Below are 19912 nucleotides of genomic sequence, written 5' to 3' on the forward strand. Positions count from 1 at the left end.
CACCTGAAGCAGATAGTTGGCTCTGTGTTCTTTAGTATGTGAGAGAGATATTGACTGCAAAGTTTTATTAAACCACTCACACTGACCCTTGGTAACAGAGAACAAGCAAATAATTTACTTTCTTCGTCGTCTAAGGTCATTTGGAGTAAGAAAACAGGTCTGTGATAATGAGTACTGCAATATTGCAACTCTATTTAGTGTAAGAGTTTGTCTGTTATGCTAAAAACAAAGTTGTTTAATCAATTAAAAATCTGTTCAAAGATTATAGGCCAGCCTCTTGAGAACTTGAAGCTTTATGATTCAGCTTATTATAACAATTCTCGCTAAGGCTGGCTAATAATATGGGTTCTAACCCTATTCATATTCTGCATAATGAGTTTGAATTACTACCATCGAAGCAGAGGTGCAGAGTTCCAAGATTCAATAAGGTGAGGCTCTTTTGTGCATCAGACTATCTCAGCGTTGAACAAAACACTTAATCAGAAATCAAGAGTATTGTGAAGGTGTTGTAGTTGTACAAGTGTAGTACTGTATATTGTGTATAATGCATGCATAATGTGTTTTAATGTATATTTTGGTTGTTGTAAATATAGACACTGTAGCTATGCAAGAAAAATGGTCAGACTTGTCTGACAATAAAGCATTAAATATGTTGGTTCAATATCACTTTTGCACTCGCAATAAATGTTGAAACAATGTAAAAAAAAAAAAAAGAAAAAAAATAGAAAAAAGCCAACTCTGATTTTGACTGCTGAACAAAAATAATCATTGATAATATTGTTGAATCAATGTTATGTTGATTCTAAATCACTTTTGTATAACTGTTTTACTGACATGTTAATAAAAATCAAAGTTAATCAGCGTTGCCATCTGACTGAAACAACAATATTACACTTCAATGGGCATAAGTTCCGCATTTGAAGGATGCTCGTCCATTTCCGGTTGTGTAGATTAAAGCGGAGGAAAACCGGAGAAAACGGGATTATGGCAGAGTCTTCAATATTTACTGTCCTCCCGTCTTTGAAACGAAACGTACATACGTTTAGATGTAGTTTATATAGTTATGTTTATTTAATATAATTTTAAAAAGAAGCATAAACACAACGAGGGGTGTCTGTTTTATCTGTTTTTGTGACTAACGTTTCATTAGTATAACCATGGAGTATAAAATTCAATATAAACTCTCGGTATTGCATTGGACTCTATGATCGGCGGAAGTTATCGAGCATAATCCTTCACCGGAAATAACGCAGTGCATAGAGCCCATATCAACAAATTCCTGACCACTTCAAAGTTTGGGGGAAAACAACTTTTTAAATAAAAAATGACACCTTTCCAGTATTTTTAATTTATTTTTACAGTTTAACACATTTTTTCTCGATGTTTTATACACCACAGTGTAGAAACTGTAGATTAATTCCAAAGATTGTAGCTACTTGACGCCCCAGTGTTTATTTTATTATTATTATTTTTTTTTTTTTTTTGATGGTCAATCGTGACCAGTGCTGTGAAAAGTGAAAAGTCTCAGGCACAACTAAAGTTCGCCCCTTTTTGAACTTGTTTTTCATAAATTCTTTCTTAAACGTGTAGTTCCTGATATTTCGGATTGGTAATGTCAGTTGTTATTGTTGTTTTGTCAGACCGTTTTTTTGGCTACTTACCCATGTCCTCAACTCCATTATTATAATCCAGTTATGTGAAAGTTTACCCCATTCATTTCGCACTGTAAATTAAAGATAAAGTTTTAATTTATAAAGTTATGAACTTTGTTTCAAATACCACCGTACAATAATTTCAAAAGTTTTATCAAACCATATCACTTTTTAATCAGGCGTCTACAGCGGGCAGCTGGGGCCCTTCCCCTGGGGTCCTCAGTCAACGTGCTGCGGAACGTTTGCGTGCGCAATGATCTGAGAGAGGCTTGTTTTGGTTGCACGTTTTTATATATTTGGAGGGACGAATACGATTTCACTGATATTATTGAATCTTTACCATGATGCCGGGGGAGAACCAGTCCAAAGCCGGAGGAATCGCCTCTGAAGCCACTCCTGGCACCTGTCAAAACTGCACTGTTTTAAATCAGGTGAGAAGTTTATTCCCCAAACTAACAAACTGTCCAGTAGTTATGGCCATACCACGAGAATTAATAACGCAATATGTTAATTTGATATTTATTTGGTTGTTGTTAAACACATGGGGATTGAGTGGATGAATACGCTATACGTTGTTTATATTGAGTTAACTTAGGCTATAACTGTTTTAATTTTACAGTCGCATCGAATGAACGTGATTTTTATGGCACGCGAATAGTGGCACCCAACTGTTTGTTTTCTTCTTAGTTTATTAATTTGGTGTAACGCTGCATTAATTAATTAATGCAGATACCAGTGTCATTCTTTTATTTTGAAAATGTGTACTTTCCATGGTTTTGGCTGTTGATTACAAATAAAGCTAATACTATGTTTACATTTTCAGAACTTAGATGAATATGTGGCTGCTTTGTTAACTCTCAAGCAAAAGATCGTCGACACGGAGTGAGTGCTTTATTTATTACTGTTTTTTTTTAAATTATATTCTATCAATTCAATAATACTTTACTCATACAAAAAAGAGTGAGTATTAAAAGTGTTAGGTACGTTTATATCTGACTGGTTCTTCTGCACCACCGCTCTGACAACGCTTTGTTGTCATGACACTCAGCGTGTTTCTGCTAATTAATGAAAAATGGGATATTCACAATTAAGTATGCCAATAGATGCAAGATATAATACCAATTACTGAATTACTATGCAAGTATTACAGTGACACTACTACTGTCGGTTCAGTTGAACAAGTCATTGGCAGACCCGTTTGAGAATTGCGACACTCCTCTGTGATCTCGTGATGTCATTTAAATGGAAATGATGAAATGATGTCATTTAAATAGGTTGCCGTGGGACAGATAGTAGGCAATTCTGGTAAATATCAAAGCATAAGATGCACTGATTACTACGTGGAGGTAGAATAAGGGATGTTTTAAAAGAGGTTTAATAATAATAATAATATAAAGTGTAATGTGCAGTAGCCTATATGTAATATTGTCTGTAGTGATAATAACATGTATGAATGTTGAAGATAATATCTATCTATCTATCTATCTATCTATCTATCTATCTATCTATCTATCTATCTATCTATATATATATATATATAATTATTATTATATTATTATATCTTTTTTGTTTCTTCTTTTTTTTTTCTTTTACGAATTATTTATGTGGTAGAAAATGCTGTGGGCACCGAGATAGAAGATTATAAAGGGGTCCCTTAGGTAATAGTGACCCCATGTATTCCTGGCCTGAACAAACTGACATCTGGTTAGTGAAGTGTTTATGCATGTTGTTTAACTACAATTAGAATCTTATTAGCTATTATTATTATTAGCTATCAAGAAAATTTGGGACATTTTGTAAAATGTAATAAAATCAAGAATCTGTAATTTGTTCATTCTCTTTCAACTTTAACCGTCAAAAGTACAAAGGAAAGTTTTCCATTCTTTTCACCGAACAAATTGTACACTTTTGAATTAATTCATAATTCATTAAATAAATAGAATTGAGGATACTAATTGTTGCAGTTTTGCAAGTGGATTATTTTTTGCCCAATCTCACCTGATAAAAGACAGCTGCTCAACAGTCCATGGTCGTGGTTGTCTGCTTCTCCTTTTAATGATGGGTCATGCATCTTCAGTAGGAGACAGATCTGGATTGCAGGCAGACCAGTCAGGCACATCCACTGTAGTGTTGTCACGATACCAAAATTATTGCTTCGATACTAAGTCAGCAATTGTAATTTCGATACTTTTACTGAAAAGGGAGAAACACCCTCACTCTCAATATCATTGCTGTGCTTTATTTTAAAACCGGGACAACATGCTAATCATAATAACACACTAGTAAATGAACATATGAACAGCAGATATATTAAACTTTTGAACAAAATATGAAATATCAAAATTAAAAAAAAAAATTAGAGCAATGACATTCAAGGTTAAATAATAATACATTTAGGAGCATTATTTCAGCTTGCAAATTTTGAATGTTATCTATGATAGTCGCGTTTTCAGATATGCTGCATTAGCTGTAGGCAGGCTATTGGTTAGCCATGAGGATAATGCCCATAGCAGAGCTGCCAACTCTCATGGATTGGCCGCGAGACACGCATTTCATTTGATTGGTTTCACACGCCACACCCCCGATTTCTCATGCTGAAGTGTCAACCCGGTCAGTCAATTGCCTGACAGATGAATTAATCTATAGGTCTACCCGTTGAGCCACTCGTGATGTACCGCAAATTAGTTCAAAACTCCCGGAATCTAGTGCGAGTGCGCATGAGACAGAGATGTGTTCCAAACCGTGTAGTGCGTGCACGGTAGAGAGGGAGAGCGAGCGAGAGACTTTGCGTGTGCAGAAAGATCCTAAAATCTAAAAACAGGACCCCCTGTTGGAGAATGTCATCATTTTGTAAAGGCTTTTAAAACACAGACGTCCATAGGGAGGCACTGGAAGCATGCGTGAAACACACCAACGTGAAATACATCTCTTACAAATCTGGAACGCGGTCATTCTTAGAAGCATCGATATTAATACATTTAGGAAATGGGACGTTTTTAATTTCCGAGAATCGCGATACTTTTGAAGTATCGGTGCATCATGCAACACTAATCCACTATAAAATGTAGAGATTCTACAAAACCCCTGACAAGTACAAATGAAAGATTTCCAATCTTTTCACTGAATCTTTAATTATACACTTTTGAATTAATTCATAATTCATTAAATTAATTAATAAGAATTGAGGATACTAATTGTTGCAGTTTTGCAAGTAGCATGCTCTTTCCAATTCACTTATTGTTGACTGTTTACAGTTTAACTTGGAAATTCTATAAGCTTTTCACTTTTATTTAGCCTCTGTCCTAACTTTTTAGAGTGTGTCACGGCAACCATAATCAAAATGTTTGTATTTACAAAATATATAAAATTGTTCTGTGAAAAACTGAAAAAAAAAATATTTTCTTTGTACTTTTGTCAGTTAAATAAATTTGAAAGAGAATAAACAAATCACAGATTTTTGTCAGTTAAATAAAGTTGAAAGAGAATAAACAAATCACAGATTTTTGATTGATATTGATATCGTTTGAATAATGATAAACATTGAACAAAAACGGGCAAAACAAAAATTATAGACTCATGGGGCCAGCTAAAGCGTGAAAATGTCAAACACAAATTTCATCGAATTGCCAGCGGATGTGTTTGGAAGATACTGAAATGAATGGGGTTCATCGCAGAAACCATTTATTGTTTGGATTCCAAAGTTCACAACTATCTTTTGCTCAATGACACACGATACTTCTGCATTCTCTGATTCCAGTGGAAGTCTATGGGAGTGTCGCAACTCTATCAACGACTCTGGTCAATGGAAGATTCACAAATTTTAAACACAACATTGTGTCACGGTTTGCAGTGTGTGTGTTCACTACTCACTATACTCCTAATGTTTGTGCACTAACTTGGATGGGTTAAATGCAGAGAACATTCTGAGTATGGGTTGCCATACTTGGCCTTTAACATGTCACTCTCACTTTATTACATATACATTTTACAGTAAATAAATAAATGCACATAACAGAGTTTGAATATAACATGTCTGTTAAATGGTTCAAACTTTAGTAATTGCAATTGAGTTGCAAAAGTTTAATATTAGGGCATTCCAACTAGAATGTTTAAAGGAATAAATTTAGTTTTTTTTTTTTTTGTAAGTACTGGAACTGTAATAATTAGATTCATGGTTAATGGCAAAGATGAACATCTTACTTGCTGACTTTTCAGTTTTAACTACTTTCTCAAATAAAACTAACATTATTGTCTTCTAATAACTTCCACATTTTTATTTCAGCCGTCTCTTGAGTGAGTACAAAGAGAAGTGTGATGATATCCTTTTTAAAGCTATGTAGACGAGAACATTGTTCTTGCTTTGTCATGCTGTCTGTTGATTTACTGATTGATTTTATTGTAGATTTTATGTCAGTTGTTGGGTACATATATTGTGCAACATCACATGAGCAGGAGTGCTGTTGTATTGAATATTAGACCGGCCACACTAACCCTCAGGTAATCACAGCCATTCTGATGGTCATTACAACGGAATGGTTGAGAAATTTTATTTTTATACAGTTTAAGAAACAAAGTTAATACTGAATTAGAAACAATGTTTTTGTTTTGCTTCAATCTAAGTATAAATGGCATTTTTACTTTGTGTTATGCAGCATCCTTTCCAAATTGTAGCTGGTTAAAATGAAACATTTGGATGTAAAAGTGATTCCATTTCAATTTCGTATTAATTTTCAGTGGCACTGAGAATTTAGTTTTCTATACTGTCACTGTTCTATTACACCACTGGTGTAAAATCAGAATGTAAGTTTGCTGACTTCTGGTTATGGCGGTGGTGTGACAAGTCGCAGATTTCAACCCTCGTGCATTAGACTAGAATCAATCCTTCTAAACCCACTTAAGATACTTAATTTAAGTTGGTGGAATAGCTAAAGTGATTACTAAAACAATGCGTCGAAGAAAAAGATAAAAAATAAAGGGAGATTGGAAGCGGAATCACAAATTATGCCATCCAAACCTGAAAGCCTGAGCGAGCACGAAGAGACGGAGGATGAAGGGGGGAGGCCTCAAACGAGAATCCTAGTAACACGGAGATGATGAAGGCCTTTAAAGCAATGGAAAGACAAGTAAGCGGCAAGGTGGATGAAATTCTTTCGGCGGTCGTGGATGTCAAAGAGAGATTGACAGAGGCGTAGGAACAAATTTCAGGGTCAGAGGACGAAATCGTCCAACTGAAGGTCAGAAATGATATGCTGGAAAAACAGATGAAATCAATGGCTGATAAGGTAATTGACTTGGAGAACAGAAGTAGGAGGAATAATCTTAGGTTGGTTGGGTTGCCAGAGAAAGAGGAGGGATCATATGTGTGTGCTTTTCTGGAAAAGTTTCTACCAGTGACTTTGGAGTTGGGAGAAAGTGTTACACCATTGATAATAGAGAGAGCCCATCGAATACCCAGCTCAGGTAAAAAAAAATGGACAAGATGGTAAAGTGCAGCCGAGGACTGTCATAATGAAGTTCCTAAATTTCAGAACAGAAGGAACAGGTTCTAAAGGCTGCAAAGAGTAAGGGAGCAAATCCATACAAAGTTTCCAATCTTCGTTTTTTTTCCGGATTTGTAGGCAGAGCTTCACACGCAACAAAAAAAAGTATGATGCTATCCGTGAAAAATTGCGTGACAAATGAATCAACCGACACAAAGTAATCTTTCCTGCTCGATTGCTTCTTACACATGATGACCGTACTATGATCATGAACAGCCCAGAAGAAGTGGAGAAATTTATGCAGCAGGTCGAGGACAAGTGAACTGAGATATCGAGTCCAGAAAAAATGGATAAAGAGATGCAACAAATTGAGAACAAGTAAACTGAAGTATTAATGCGAGGTACTGAGGACTAAATTCTAAAATTGTAGTTTATTTTCTTTGTTGGCAGGTTGTAGCCTATATACGTCCAAAGTAGGTATTTATTTTTTTTAATAAGGGTAACAAGTTAATTATTTGACATTAAGTTAATTCATTTAAGGTTCAGAAGAGGGCACTTTTGCTATAATATTTGAAAAAAGAAATGACACAGTGAAAGTTTGACTTTATTTAAAGATAATAGTTTGAAGATAGTAGCCTATGATAATATAATGTGTATATAGTTGGAAAGATGTTACTTGGAGATATAAGTCTGATAGATTGTCAGCGTATTTCTTTTTCTTTTTCCTCTTTTCTTTGAGGTAATAGTATTTTATTTGACAAGTCATGGCTTGGTTAAAATATGTGGGTATAACAATGGATAAGAAGGTTGAAACGGTAACGATGGATAGAGGTGTTGGTGTTCATTTTTTCAACAACAGAACAAATAGGAGAAGACCATTTAAGTCGAGTGTAGGGGAGGGGGTTACTGATATAGGTGGTATCAGTGAAGCATGGAAAATGCTGGGGTAAGTTCATATTTTATGTTATTTGTTTTGTTTTAGTTATTTTAGGTTTGGCCTCTTATATTTTGGCAAATATATGGTTCAAGGTAATGAGGACGGTTAAAACAAAAAATGGCACAGAAAGGAGGGATTAAGCTTTTATCATGGAATTGCAGGGGGCTGGGAAAATAAAAAAAGATTAAGCAGGTGATGACTAGAATTAAGCAGATACAGGCAAATGTGGTATTCTTGCAAGAGTCACACATGACTAAGGAGGAAGTGATCAAAATTGAAAGAAGGTAGCAAGGACAGGTATTTTCGGCATGTTTTACTACACAAGCCAGAGGGGTAATTACATTAATACATGAAGCTGTGCCATTTCAAGTAAATAATGTTATTAAGGACCCAGCTGGCAGATTTGTGATTATTCAGGGAAGATTGGTAACAGAGATAATAAATTTAGTAAATATCTATGGCCCTATAAGGATGACTCTAAATTTTATAGCAACATATTTCTGATGGTGGCTTCATTACCAGGTCAGGTTATAATGGTGGGGGATATGAATTGTACACTTGATCCAGGAAAAGATAGATCTACGGGAGTTGATACCACACATGTGAATTCTAGAAAACAGATTCTACATTTTATAGGAGAGCTTAATCTGGAGGCATCTTAATCCAAAACAGACTGCATATTCATGCTATTCGGCAACACACCAAACTTACTCTAGAATTGAGTACTTTCTAGCCCAATTGCTTTCAAAATGTATAGATTGGCATTATCTTAGTCATGTCTGGTCATGCACCAGTGGCTTTGTCGTATGTCGATTCAAAATTAGTTAAAGATCCCCTATTAACAAACTCAATTTTTGAGAATACAGTGGTTGAAAGATGGGCTTCTTTACCGTTGTCTTTAATAGGAAGAATTAATATTTTAAAAATGAATATTTTACCAAATGTTTTGTACCTATTTCAGAATATTCCGATCACACCTCCTAGTAATCTGTTTTCTAGGCTTAAAAAGTTAATTATTAAATTCATACGGAACAATAGAAGATCCAGAATTAGATTATCTCTTTTATATTTACCATTTGATATGTTGGGGGGCTTCAATTTGTATTTAACTAGAGCAATGGCAAATATCCTTTCCTAGTTCCTTTAAAATATCACTTAATTAATTATTCTGCTTAAAGTCCCCGTAAAATCAAAATTGAACCTATTTACTTTGTTAGCGCATATTACTAGTCTTGTGGTGAACAATTAATCCGTGCAAGTAAAAATATATTTAAAAAATGTTTTACCTTGGTAATCTTTAATCAAAATCTGAAAAGTTACTTCCGGTCTGGAACGGTTTCTTTTTCTAATGACGTAGGTTTCACAACTTGGGTGGGGAAACGCTTAACCACTCCCCTCAAACCGTTAGTTTGCTATGAGCGAGAGATGGAGAGGAGGAGCACTAGAGTAAAACCCTGCCCTCTGTTCAATATTCCGTTTCACTTGGAAATACGTCACAGCACTGGAGAAAAATCGTTTGCAACTTCCGGTTCACGGGGACTTTAAGCTCAAATATGGGGTTTCCATTTCCTATTCCATGATTGCTGGTGAAAGAAACGTCCAAATGAAATCTGTAATAAAAATCACAGATACTCTAAAGTGAAAATATGCTCGTTGCCCCAGGCACAATCACACTCTACTACCCATACACTGGTCTGGAGCACATCAACCCAAAACTTTCAATATTAACATTGTTCTCTGAATCCATCTTTGTTTTCCTTGACAAAAAGTCACAGCTTCAGAAATCACAGAGGTAAGACCTTATTTTCTTTTTCACTACAGTTAAATGTGTTATAGATTTATTTTTAGGTGACATTTATGTTTTAAGCAGCTGCTGTTTATCAAAGTGATGTACAGAGCACATTTGCCAGGCTGTTACTTGAAAAATAGATATACTAGAGAATATGCCACGCATATGCACTGATTCCTCAACTGGCATACCTCTAATTGCAAAGACTGTACTTATGTTGCAACTAAAGTAATGCAAAGCCAAGATGTTGCTGTATAAGTACATTTATGCTCAGTTGCAAAAGTAGTTCCTTAAAAGGTAATTTGTCGTGCAGTAGCCTAAAGTTTTAGAAGTTTGGTAATATGCACAATTGCATCATTTTCTGCAAAAAATAAAATAAAAAATAAATTGTTGAGTATGTTGGTTAAATGTGTATTTGAAGAATGCCTTTGAAACATGGTTATGTGTTTTTCACAGAGAGAGCAGCAAACTGCACAGACAGCTGGATGAGGTGCTACTGAAGCTTGAGCCTTTAGAGAAGCAAACAGTGGAGTATGAACAGATGAAGACAGAGCTAGAGAAAATTAAGGTTTGTGTTCAAACCCCTGAATGTCTTACCATCACATAATAATTTCAGTAATCGCTACCAATTGCAATGAATTTCCCTGATTCTCATTGCCAATTTTAATACAGATTAAAAACTCCTAATTTAATAAAAAAAAAAAAACTTAAGTAATATAAACTAGGGCTGTCAACATTAACACATGCAATTAATTCTAAATCCTTAAAGGTCCCCTGACATGGGGTTATTTTATTATTTTATAATGTTTCCTGGATTGCCCAGTAATAATGTTAGTATGTTTTTTTAGATCAAAAATAGTCATAATTAAGAAATATTTTCCTAGCCTGACTTTAGCCTCTGATTTGAATGCTCTGTTTGAAGGGGCGTGTCTGCTGTGGGATTCAGTGTATTCAGCCACCTGCTGTGATTGGCTGACATGCTTGCATAATGAAAGCTATGTATTACATGCATGAATATCGATTACATAAGGAATCGTGAGAAGTTTTTAAAGTATTTAGATCTATTTCCCATCACATAAAATGTTGCTGTGATGAGCATTGAGCAAGCAGAGGACAGTCTGTTGATCGCGAGAATGAAGATCTTATCATTGTAACGCAGTTTCTGCTCTCTCGAATGCTTTCACCAACACGATGATGTACATGCAGTGAGAGCTTCATTGTGCAGTGTGCGTTATTGATTTCATAACGAGCTGTGTGGAAAGATTGTTCTTTGATCAATCTCTGATCACTTTCTGTATAAGTTGTTCAGAATTTAAATAAGATTATTTTCATCCTTCTAAAAGAAATGATGTGAAGTTGTTATTTTAGTCACTATCTTGACTTGCATAAAAGAGTATTGAGAGATTGTGATAGAAAGATTAGCTTACCTGTCTGAACTTGAAAAATTAGGCTACAAATCAGAAATTGTTGCTGGTTAGCTCGATCGATTTATTTTCAGACGTTCATCGAGTTGAGGAAACAGTCGTCGGTGAAATGTTTGGACCATACAAAACTTTCGGAAGTTGTGTTGGCGCATTTCCAGAAAAAATAAAACTGTTTCTTCAGAGGCTCGGATGAAGGAACTTAAAAATACTTTTGTGTTCAATTTGTACATCCGAACACTGATCAACTGCCATGCTTCGCTCGTTTGCAAGCCATGGTATCTCTCGAGGAAAAACTTAAAATCTCAAAGCTATTTCTCTAGGAAAAACTTAAATCGCACTTGTGCGTTCATACTTCCTAGCTCATTTTCTCATGGGCGAGCCAAATTGTCCGTGCGGGCAAAGCAGAGAAAGGGGAGGTAACCTTTCCTCGTTATGATGTAATAACAAGGAGATTCAAGATCAGCGCGTCTGAGCTGCAGAGAAGAGAAAAATAGCCAAAGCTTGGGTTACACTGATTGAAAATTCTAGACACGAGGGGACCAAATACTAGCCTGGCTGCGCCCTCCTACGCACTTCCGCTCAATTTCATTTTACTTCAGTACTACGTCTGGGACCGCTCCATATCCTTAGGTTTCCAGAAATCAATTTTTTGTAGGACCAATCAGCGAATAGAGGGAGTGGCTGAGAACGATGACGTTGATGTAGTGCGTCAGTTTGAGTGCAGTAATGGCAGCGGAGAAAGACGTGAGAAAAGCCAGTCGGTCCGTTGTTGGTAAAGAAACTGCCGAATATACAGAATTTAAAGCCGGATTGTTATCATCTCACCTCTTGTTGCACAACGGAGGACCAAGTGAAGGAGGCAGAAAGGTTGGAAGTTTGTGCTGGGCAGCTCGTGCACAATAACTGTGACATTTTGGACTTTAGCCTGGTGTTCGCGGTGTTCGGAAGCCCCGAGTCCTGGCTGCTAAACTATGGTTGAAGATCCGCTCAGGAGTCATGTCAGTCGCTCAGATTCCCAACAGTAAATTTACTGATTCTTGTGATGAATAGAACATTTTGAGCCCCTTTGTGCACTCGTGCAGGAGGTTGGTGTGTCAGTTTTACATGTTGTAAATCATACAAATTGGTTGTGATTAAAAAAAAAAAAAATTGTCATAAATAAAAATGTGAAAACTCATACTTTGGAGACTATATTTGATTTTCAGTTTTAGATGTCAATGGTTAATTTGTTTTAATAAAAAAAAAACAACTAAATGCCATATAAAAATGTACAAACACATACTTTGAAGACCATAATTAAGGTAATTAAGAAACAAAAATACGTAATATGAAAAATTGTTGTTTATTACACATCTGCAGATAGAGACAGACTGATCATTCACTGACTGTAGCTGCTACAGCATTTGCGGCAGATCAGAAAACGACCACAGCGGCGTATTTGTAATGATTAGACACAGCTTCGACCATTGACTGAATAATCACTGTCCTTCATGTCAAATATACATTTCGAATTAATAATTGTTCCTAGATTAACAAAACCTGCAGCTCTCGTTGACTGAAATCCTATTGTAAATTTAATCCTCTGATCATTCGGAGTTCGGACTTGTTGTTTCTTTTACTGTCTATGGTTGTTTCCAGCCGTTTCGGCGCATGACATACGTCACTCACGACCACACATTAGCGATTGGCTATGGCAGATCGTGAGTGACTCTGGGCAGATCCAATAGATTTGAACTTTAATAGTGAACCCGCCTACAAGGAAGGAAACGTTTCTCAATTGAGGGAGGCCAGACTCTATGTACAAATGAAATGTACTAGAGTCTGGTTGAACCAGGCTAACCAAATACAGGCTAGGGGAGCTATTATTAATGTAAAAAAAAACAAACTCAGAAAGTAAAAAAAAAAAATTCATGTCTGGGGACCATTAACGCATTAAAATAATTTAACGGAAATAACGTATATAAATTACTGAAGCATGTGAAATAGGCGCCATTAACGCAATTTACAAAACACAGTTAGATGATCTTGTTGGGAAGTTGGGAGTGTTAACACTGAGGCATCTACAATACCCCTAACCCTGGTAGATGTAAATTTCTATTTTAACCCTTTGAGCTGGTTTTCCTGCTTAGTTAGTTTGCAATCAGATCATTTTAAGCTGCTAAACTAGAGAATGTTTAGTCCAATCAGTCCAAAACAGTGCTAATTTAAAGAGAACCAGGCTGATTACATCAGAGGTGGCTGAGAGAATAGGGACTTGCGTAGTGTTTTCAGTGAATTATTTATTATTCCAGAGTGTTTTTTTACTTTAAAACACAAGCTGTGTCATTCTGTCATTGTTTCTGAAGACCGCTAGCCCTCGCGCATCGCTGTGTGTGAAATACTGACTGAACGGAAGTGGCCAGATGATATGCAAACTACGTTTCTCGGCTGGATAAATCAAATCAGTGTTTTTTTTGCTAGTGAAGTTTTGATGGATAAGGATTGCAATCAAGGTAAAGACGATTACTGTGACTTACAGAAATCGTACAATAAGCACTCTGAAGTCTGTTATATTGATGTGCAAACAAACCGTGTATATGCACTCTGGACACACTGATCGCACATTGTTTTTGTGTTTACACATTTCAGTACATTCACGTTCTTTCCAAACACATTCAGGATAATGTTTTTATCGGTTGGGTTTAGTAAGTCTTAATTGCTGTTTATATAGTTCAAATAAAGATAGAATAATGAGACTCAAAATATAGCCTGACAACATCTCATCTGACCCCAGATGTTTGACTAGTCTCGCAGATTCCCTGGCTTTTACAAATGTAGGAGATCGAAAAACTGCCCTTTTGAATTAAAGCCAGTATACGTATGGTGAAGTTTTTTGGTTTTTCGCTTAGGAGTAAAAAGAAGTTTGAAAAATTGTTTTGCAGCTGTATACTGTTGGCGAACATTACAATGCCTCCCAAGCTGTCTTTCCTCTAAATCACAAAATAAACACAGCAAAATTGACAGCAGTGAGAAAACAGCAGTTAAGAAAGCATCTAATCATAGCAATGTGGATGTGTTTGCACAAGATTTGCTGCAGCTTTTCTGTGTTTTCGTTTCTACTTGCGTCCGATATTGATGGATTGAACAAAAGAACTGAACCGGAAAAGATTTCCACATCAGAGCACTACTAAACTACTAATCACCACGGTAATTTGAAGATGTTTACCAGACAACTTTTTTGCAAAGTTTGGTTAAGCAAGGTGTTTCCTGGAACAAACTCCAAACTAACTTTTTTTTGTGCCTAATATTGTTAAAAAATTATGTCATGCTAGTTTGTTCTTTAATTACTTTTCTTTAATTACTTTAATTACTTTTAGTTTGTTCTTTAATTACTTTAATTACTAAAATTCAATAGAAAGACTGTTCTAAAATCTAAGATAGTCATTCATTGTGAAGATAGTTAAGCTAACTTAAACTGGACTTGAAATATGTGCTTGCTAATTACTCTTTTCTTCTTGCTTTTTTATTCAACAGGCTGAATTGAAATTGTATCAGCAGAGATGTGAAGATGTTGACCGACTAAGAGCTGAAAGTGTTCGGACACTTTCTCTGTAAGACCACTCTCTACTGTAGTATCACTGTTGATTAGTTCTGCTTTTCATGATGTCTTCTACTCACTGTATTTATCTTTCTCTATTCACAGGAAAGAAAAAGCTGAAGAATCCTTAAGACAAGCAGAGGGTACATGCATCACAAATTATTTTAAGGATAAGATTAGAACTCTATGTCAAGAGTGCTATTGTGTGCTATAAGAGTGCTAGTGATAATAATAAAAAAACTCGGGATGCACCAATACCACTTTTTCCAAAACGAGTCAGATGCCGATACTTTCATTCTTGGTACTTGCCGATATCGATACCTGTATTTTCACTGCATTTGTAATTTTTTAATACGTTGGGTAGAGAAACCCAAAAAATTTTAATCATATTAGTTTTCTTAATTTGTTTAGATCTCAATATGCATGTTAAAACATATTGTATGATGGGAGAATGTGAGCTTCTGTTATTTTTTACTCTAGTTCTCTATTCTTGCAAAAACTACAAGCCTTATAAATGAAACAAGTTACAAAAGTAGTTTAGTCAATAGCAGCGAGTGATTACTTTGTCTTTTGTACAGCAGCAGCAAGTACAAATACAGCAGCAAGGTGATTAGGCTGCTGTCCCTTTAAGACCGAATGCATGCGTTTTCGAATGCAGTCGCATACTATGCGGCTTCTAGTACACAAGTGCAGAATGAGGCCTGGTGCATCCCTAATCAAACTGTCTTTTCTGTGATTTGTTCACTCACTGAATTCCTGGATCATATTTGTGTTGCTCATAAACGTAAAAATGTAATTGTGCTATTTTCACAGACACTGTGCAAAAGCAAAAACTGGAGAATGAGAAGCTCGAAACAGAAATAAAATCACTGAAGGAGGATCTGCAAGAAACTCAGGTTAGGTTCTTTGAAGTAACCACTGTGATCTATAGATTGGTCAGTCCAAACAAAAGCTTTGGATTTTTTTAAAAAAAAGCTTTTTTTTTAAAGATTTTTATCAATGGTGTTCAAGTTAATACTGGCTTTTTAAAGTTCATGTATCAGTACCACCTTAGATTAGCTCTAAAAAAGCGGAGTTAATGTACTATTTGTCTTTTGCATCTTTTTGTATTTCGTTGATTGGCAGTTTTTTTTTAATTTTCTGACCCATTTTTGGGGTTTCTTTATTTCAAGGATTCTCTCAGAAAATATGTTCAGACCACTGAGGAACATGAGAATCTCAAGTTGGAGAATGCCAAGACACTAATTATGTAAGTCCAGCCAGGTCTGTTTTATTGTTTACAAATCACAAGGACAAATGCTTGTCTTTTTTTTATGTGTTGCTGATATTTGTTAGTTTTGAATTAAACAGCGATCTTCAGAAAATAAAAGTTTTAATGTATGTGTATTTTTTTCTCCTCTCAGGAAAGGAAACCTTGAGAATGAGCTTTTGGTGCTGAAAGGTCTGTGTTTGTGATCTTATAGATATTACATATACATATTAGACTGCATGCACGAATGACATTTTAAATTTGCTTTAGCTTATCTTTAACTTATCTGAATATGGACTGTCTATCACAGCATATTAAAATATATATTGGATTCTTTTTTTTAATCTCCTTACGGTGTTTATTTTTACACAGAGTCAAAATTTCAACAGGACAATGAAATTGGTGTTCTAAACAATGAGAAGAGAAGACTTGAAGAAGTGCTGTACAAAACACAGGTTAAAATTTTGCTGTAATTTATATGTTCTGGTGAAATCACAATCATTCATTCTGATCATATTTTATTTTTTTTTCTTTGTTTTCAGCAAAGACTGAATGATCTTGAGAAGGAGTTCAACAAAGGTATGAGTTATGCATAAGTGCATCTAGTACCTACACCTAGTATATTATTTGTTTTCAGTCATTAAACATTTTTATTATTATTTTAGAAAAAAAGAGTACGTCTTCTCAAACAGATGCAGAGCCACTAATTGACAAAGGTATGCACTGTTTAAAACTTAGACTCGCTGTTGTTCAATGAAATGCTTAGATATTTAAAAGAAAACATCTGGATAGCATGGGAATTGATAATGTTTCCTTTTCAGGAAAAGTCAGAATGCTGCTGGAGGAGCTCTGGCATTGCGTGGAAACTTCATCCCAAACCCAAGAAAGATTGTTTATTGCTGGTAATCATTCTTCCGTTGATTAAGCCAAATTTTGCCTTTATTATCAAGTCACCAGGCTTAATCGTGATGAAGAAGCAATGCATATTTATTTGGCTGACACCGCCGTCGGCGTATGAATGAGTGAATGGGAGGCAATATGTAAAGCGCTTTGGTGGCCATTGGGTCTTTGAAAGCACTATATAAATGCAGTCCATTTATCATTTACAGGAGAAGAGGCAGATCCCTTGAAAAGTCAACTTACAAGAACACCTCCTCAACCACTGCTAAACTGTCCTTTAGGAAGACCGACTTCCCATCCATCTCCAGGGTGTCCCAGTCCAGAAACTAAGTTGCAATCTTCAAAACTCTACACACCTAAATCACCTCCAGCGATCAATAGGCCTACATCATCACCTCAAAAACTGAATAAGCAGAATAATGAACAGTTCAGTGCACCAAATAGAAAGAGGAAAGTAAGTTCAGATGTGCTTGAACATGTGAACACTTGGACCAATGATGCCAATAGACCTTCACTAAAGGAAATGACAGATGAAGATTTCTTACATGGAGATTACTGTATTGATTTGCAGGGCATTAAAGAGTGGTTAAAGCCTTTGCCCACAGCTTTATCACCTGTGCACAGCCCTTTAATAGAGATGGTGAGTGAACATTTACATTTCAATTACATTGCAATGCTCAAGTGATTCAATTGCAGTGCAATTACTGTGATTTTTAGAGACGTGGACTTGAGTATTGGTCTTTTAGCAAATATTAAAATACTTCTGACTTGAATTTGATTTTACTTCAAATTAACTATTTGTGACTTTGCTTGTAACAAATATTTCCTTCTAAACCTTTCAATTGAGATCAGTTTAAATGTTGAGAAAGCATCAAATGTGCATTGCGAAGAAAATGTAAATATGAAGTTTCAAATCTACACAAGATTTAATTAAAGCCTACAGAAATTGTGCTGTAGAAATTCACAATACAAGTCATTTGGAATCGGCTGAAATACTATCAAAAAACGTGTGAAAGTGAAACGTTGAATGTCATCTCGAATATAGTGGCTTCTGTGGAGATTCAACAATTATGTTGCCTAAGGCAATTAGTTAACTGATTTAATACTGGCTTGTAAAACGTAACTGTAATAATTGGACAAATTGAATTCCAGGCACTCAGTAGGATGCAAAAGTTAAAAGCTTAAAGGTGCAATACCTAAGATTTAAATGCCGCTAGAGGGCGCTACATTCAAAACAACAACAACGGCTTTGCTTGATGACGCCGTGGAGGAACGCGGAATGATGGGAACTGTTGTTTTCAACTCCACCGTGGATAAATCAGTCAGACGGGAATCGAAAATTAGTTGTCATGGATGAGGTAAAGTTCGATTTCTATAAACGTTGCATTTAATGACATGCTTGTTTTTCATTAAACTGAAATAACCGTGCAAGAAAAGTCAGGTTTAAAAGTAAATTAGTTATCACAGATGTTACTGTACGAGTCACTGGACGAAGCTATGGTGGCGAGGGTTTGAAGGGGCAGGTCTCTTGCAAGGAGTTGACGTGGTTGGCCCTCCTTGGTAACTTTATAAAAATAAAAAATCAATTTAATGTCAGTTATCCCAACCTGCAAGAATTCATTTCCGGGAGGTATATTTCGATAACAAGATTGTGGGGGTGGGAGGGAAGGCTAACTTTCGCGTTCGCGAGGCACAAACGCAAAGTCTCTCCCTCTGTACAGTGCACGCGCAGCGCGCTGTATGTTATGCGCGCAGTATGTTTCGCTCTAACATTATATCCCGGGAGATTTGAACTAATTTGCGGGCATCAGGGAAACGCTATCAATATGCGGGAGATCCGGGAGACTTGGGATGTCTGCAATGTACATTTGACACATCTTTTCATGTCGTGTAAGTATTCAACCACAGCTACAGTTTTACAAAATTAACGTTAAGGGGGTCGCACACCGGACGAGAAGCTGCAGCGCCGCGTTGCACCACATAATTATTCGAACACATTATTATCTATAAGTGTACACATACCGGCGGCGCCATTCGGCGGATGTCCGCGGCGCCCAGCAACGTTTCAGGACCGTGTTCAAAACCCTGCTGCGCCACAGAGCGCCATTTACATAGTTTTATATAAAATTGTAATTATTTTTGCCTCAAACCGTTGCTAATGGATCCTGACTTTGCCCTATGCTGCAATATCTATGCATTTAGTTTTGCAGTCATTTACAGAAATCAGCTGCTTGAATGACAATTACTGATTATTATTAGATTTTTCACGTGAGATTCTCAATTCATTCTGTGAATCTTTAGACTCAGCAACGATTGTATTTAATTGTACAGTACAATAACATAGAACAGACATTATCTTCATTTTCTGTCATTAAACATAACAATATTGCTGGCCATACACTGATGAGAAAGTGCGCGTCCGGTGTTCGATAACGTTACTGGAGTTGTCCTAAACGTGACGCGGCGCTTCTCGTCCGGTGTGCGACCCCCTTTACAGCCAACAGTTCACATTCCGAGAATAAATGAAAAGAATAATTGTGCTCCATTCCATAACAAATGCGCGAAACAAGCTGTCGTTTGATAGACGCTAACGCACAACTACAACTACCGCATTTGTCCAGGACTACATGTATAAGAGCGGAAACCGAGGTAAGCGGATATGACGCGATTGACTCGCGACTCCCAGCTCACCCCTGCTGACACGTGCCGTTTCCTTGGTTGAAATCTCAATTTTCTCGCGATTTAAACATTGTTTGAAACATTTGAAATATTGTGAGTTATCATCTTTACTAAATATATAACACTGGCCTTGTGATTTTGGGATATTTTAATGCAAAAATCTTAGGTATTGCACCTTTAAACATTAAGGCCCTGTTTACACGTGAACACTCGCGGGTGAAAACG

At 36.1% G+C, this 19912-nt stretch overlaps 1 protein-coding gene across 6 annotated transcripts in view; it reads left to right on the plus strand.

Annotated features, from left to right (window-relative positions):
* Positions 1-1852: 1852 nt before the first annotated feature.
* ice1 (KIAA0947-like (H. sapiens)) overlaps positions 1853-19912 on the plus strand; it is a 32263-nt gene continuing 14203 nt past the window's right edge. For 3 of the 6 annotated variants that reach the window (XR_005625967.2, XR_005625968.2, XM_039694457.2), the window contains exons 1-15: positions 1854-2083; positions 2476-2534; positions 5935-5969; positions 9843-9861; positions 10315-10426; positions 14796-14872; positions 14965-15002; positions 15673-15755; positions 16032-16108; positions 16263-16300; positions 16481-16563; positions 16651-16687; positions 16774-16824; positions 16930-17010; positions 17218-17648. Coding sequence is in view for 3 of the 6 variants with exons in the window: in XM_039694457.2 (XP_039550391.2) it covers positions 1994-2083; positions 2476-2534; positions 5935-5969; positions 9843-9861; positions 10315-10426; positions 14796-14872; positions 14965-15002; positions 15673-15755; positions 16032-16108; positions 16263-16300; positions 16481-16563; positions 16651-16687; positions 16774-16824; positions 16930-17010; positions 17218-17648 (1311 nt within the window). In the remaining 3 variants the exon portion in view is untranslated. Of the gene's footprint in view, positions 2084-2475; positions 2535-5934; positions 5970-9842; positions 9862-10314; positions 10427-14795; positions 14873-14964; positions 15003-15672; positions 15756-16031; positions 16109-16262; positions 16301-16480; positions 16564-16650; positions 16688-16773; positions 16825-16929; positions 17011-17217; positions 17649-19912 lie in introns of all 6 variants that reach the window. The other 3 variants (XM_039694458.2, XR_016145681.1, XM_039694455.2) reach the window with 3 other exon arrangements.

The sequence above is a fragment of the Pimephales promelas genome, chromosome 12 (assembly GCF_988280905.1).
Source record: "Pimephales promelas chromosome 12, fPimPro1.hap1.1, whole genome shotgun sequence".
Taxonomy (NCBI): Eukaryota; Metazoa; Chordata; class Actinopteri; order Cypriniformes; family Leuciscidae; genus Pimephales; species Pimephales promelas.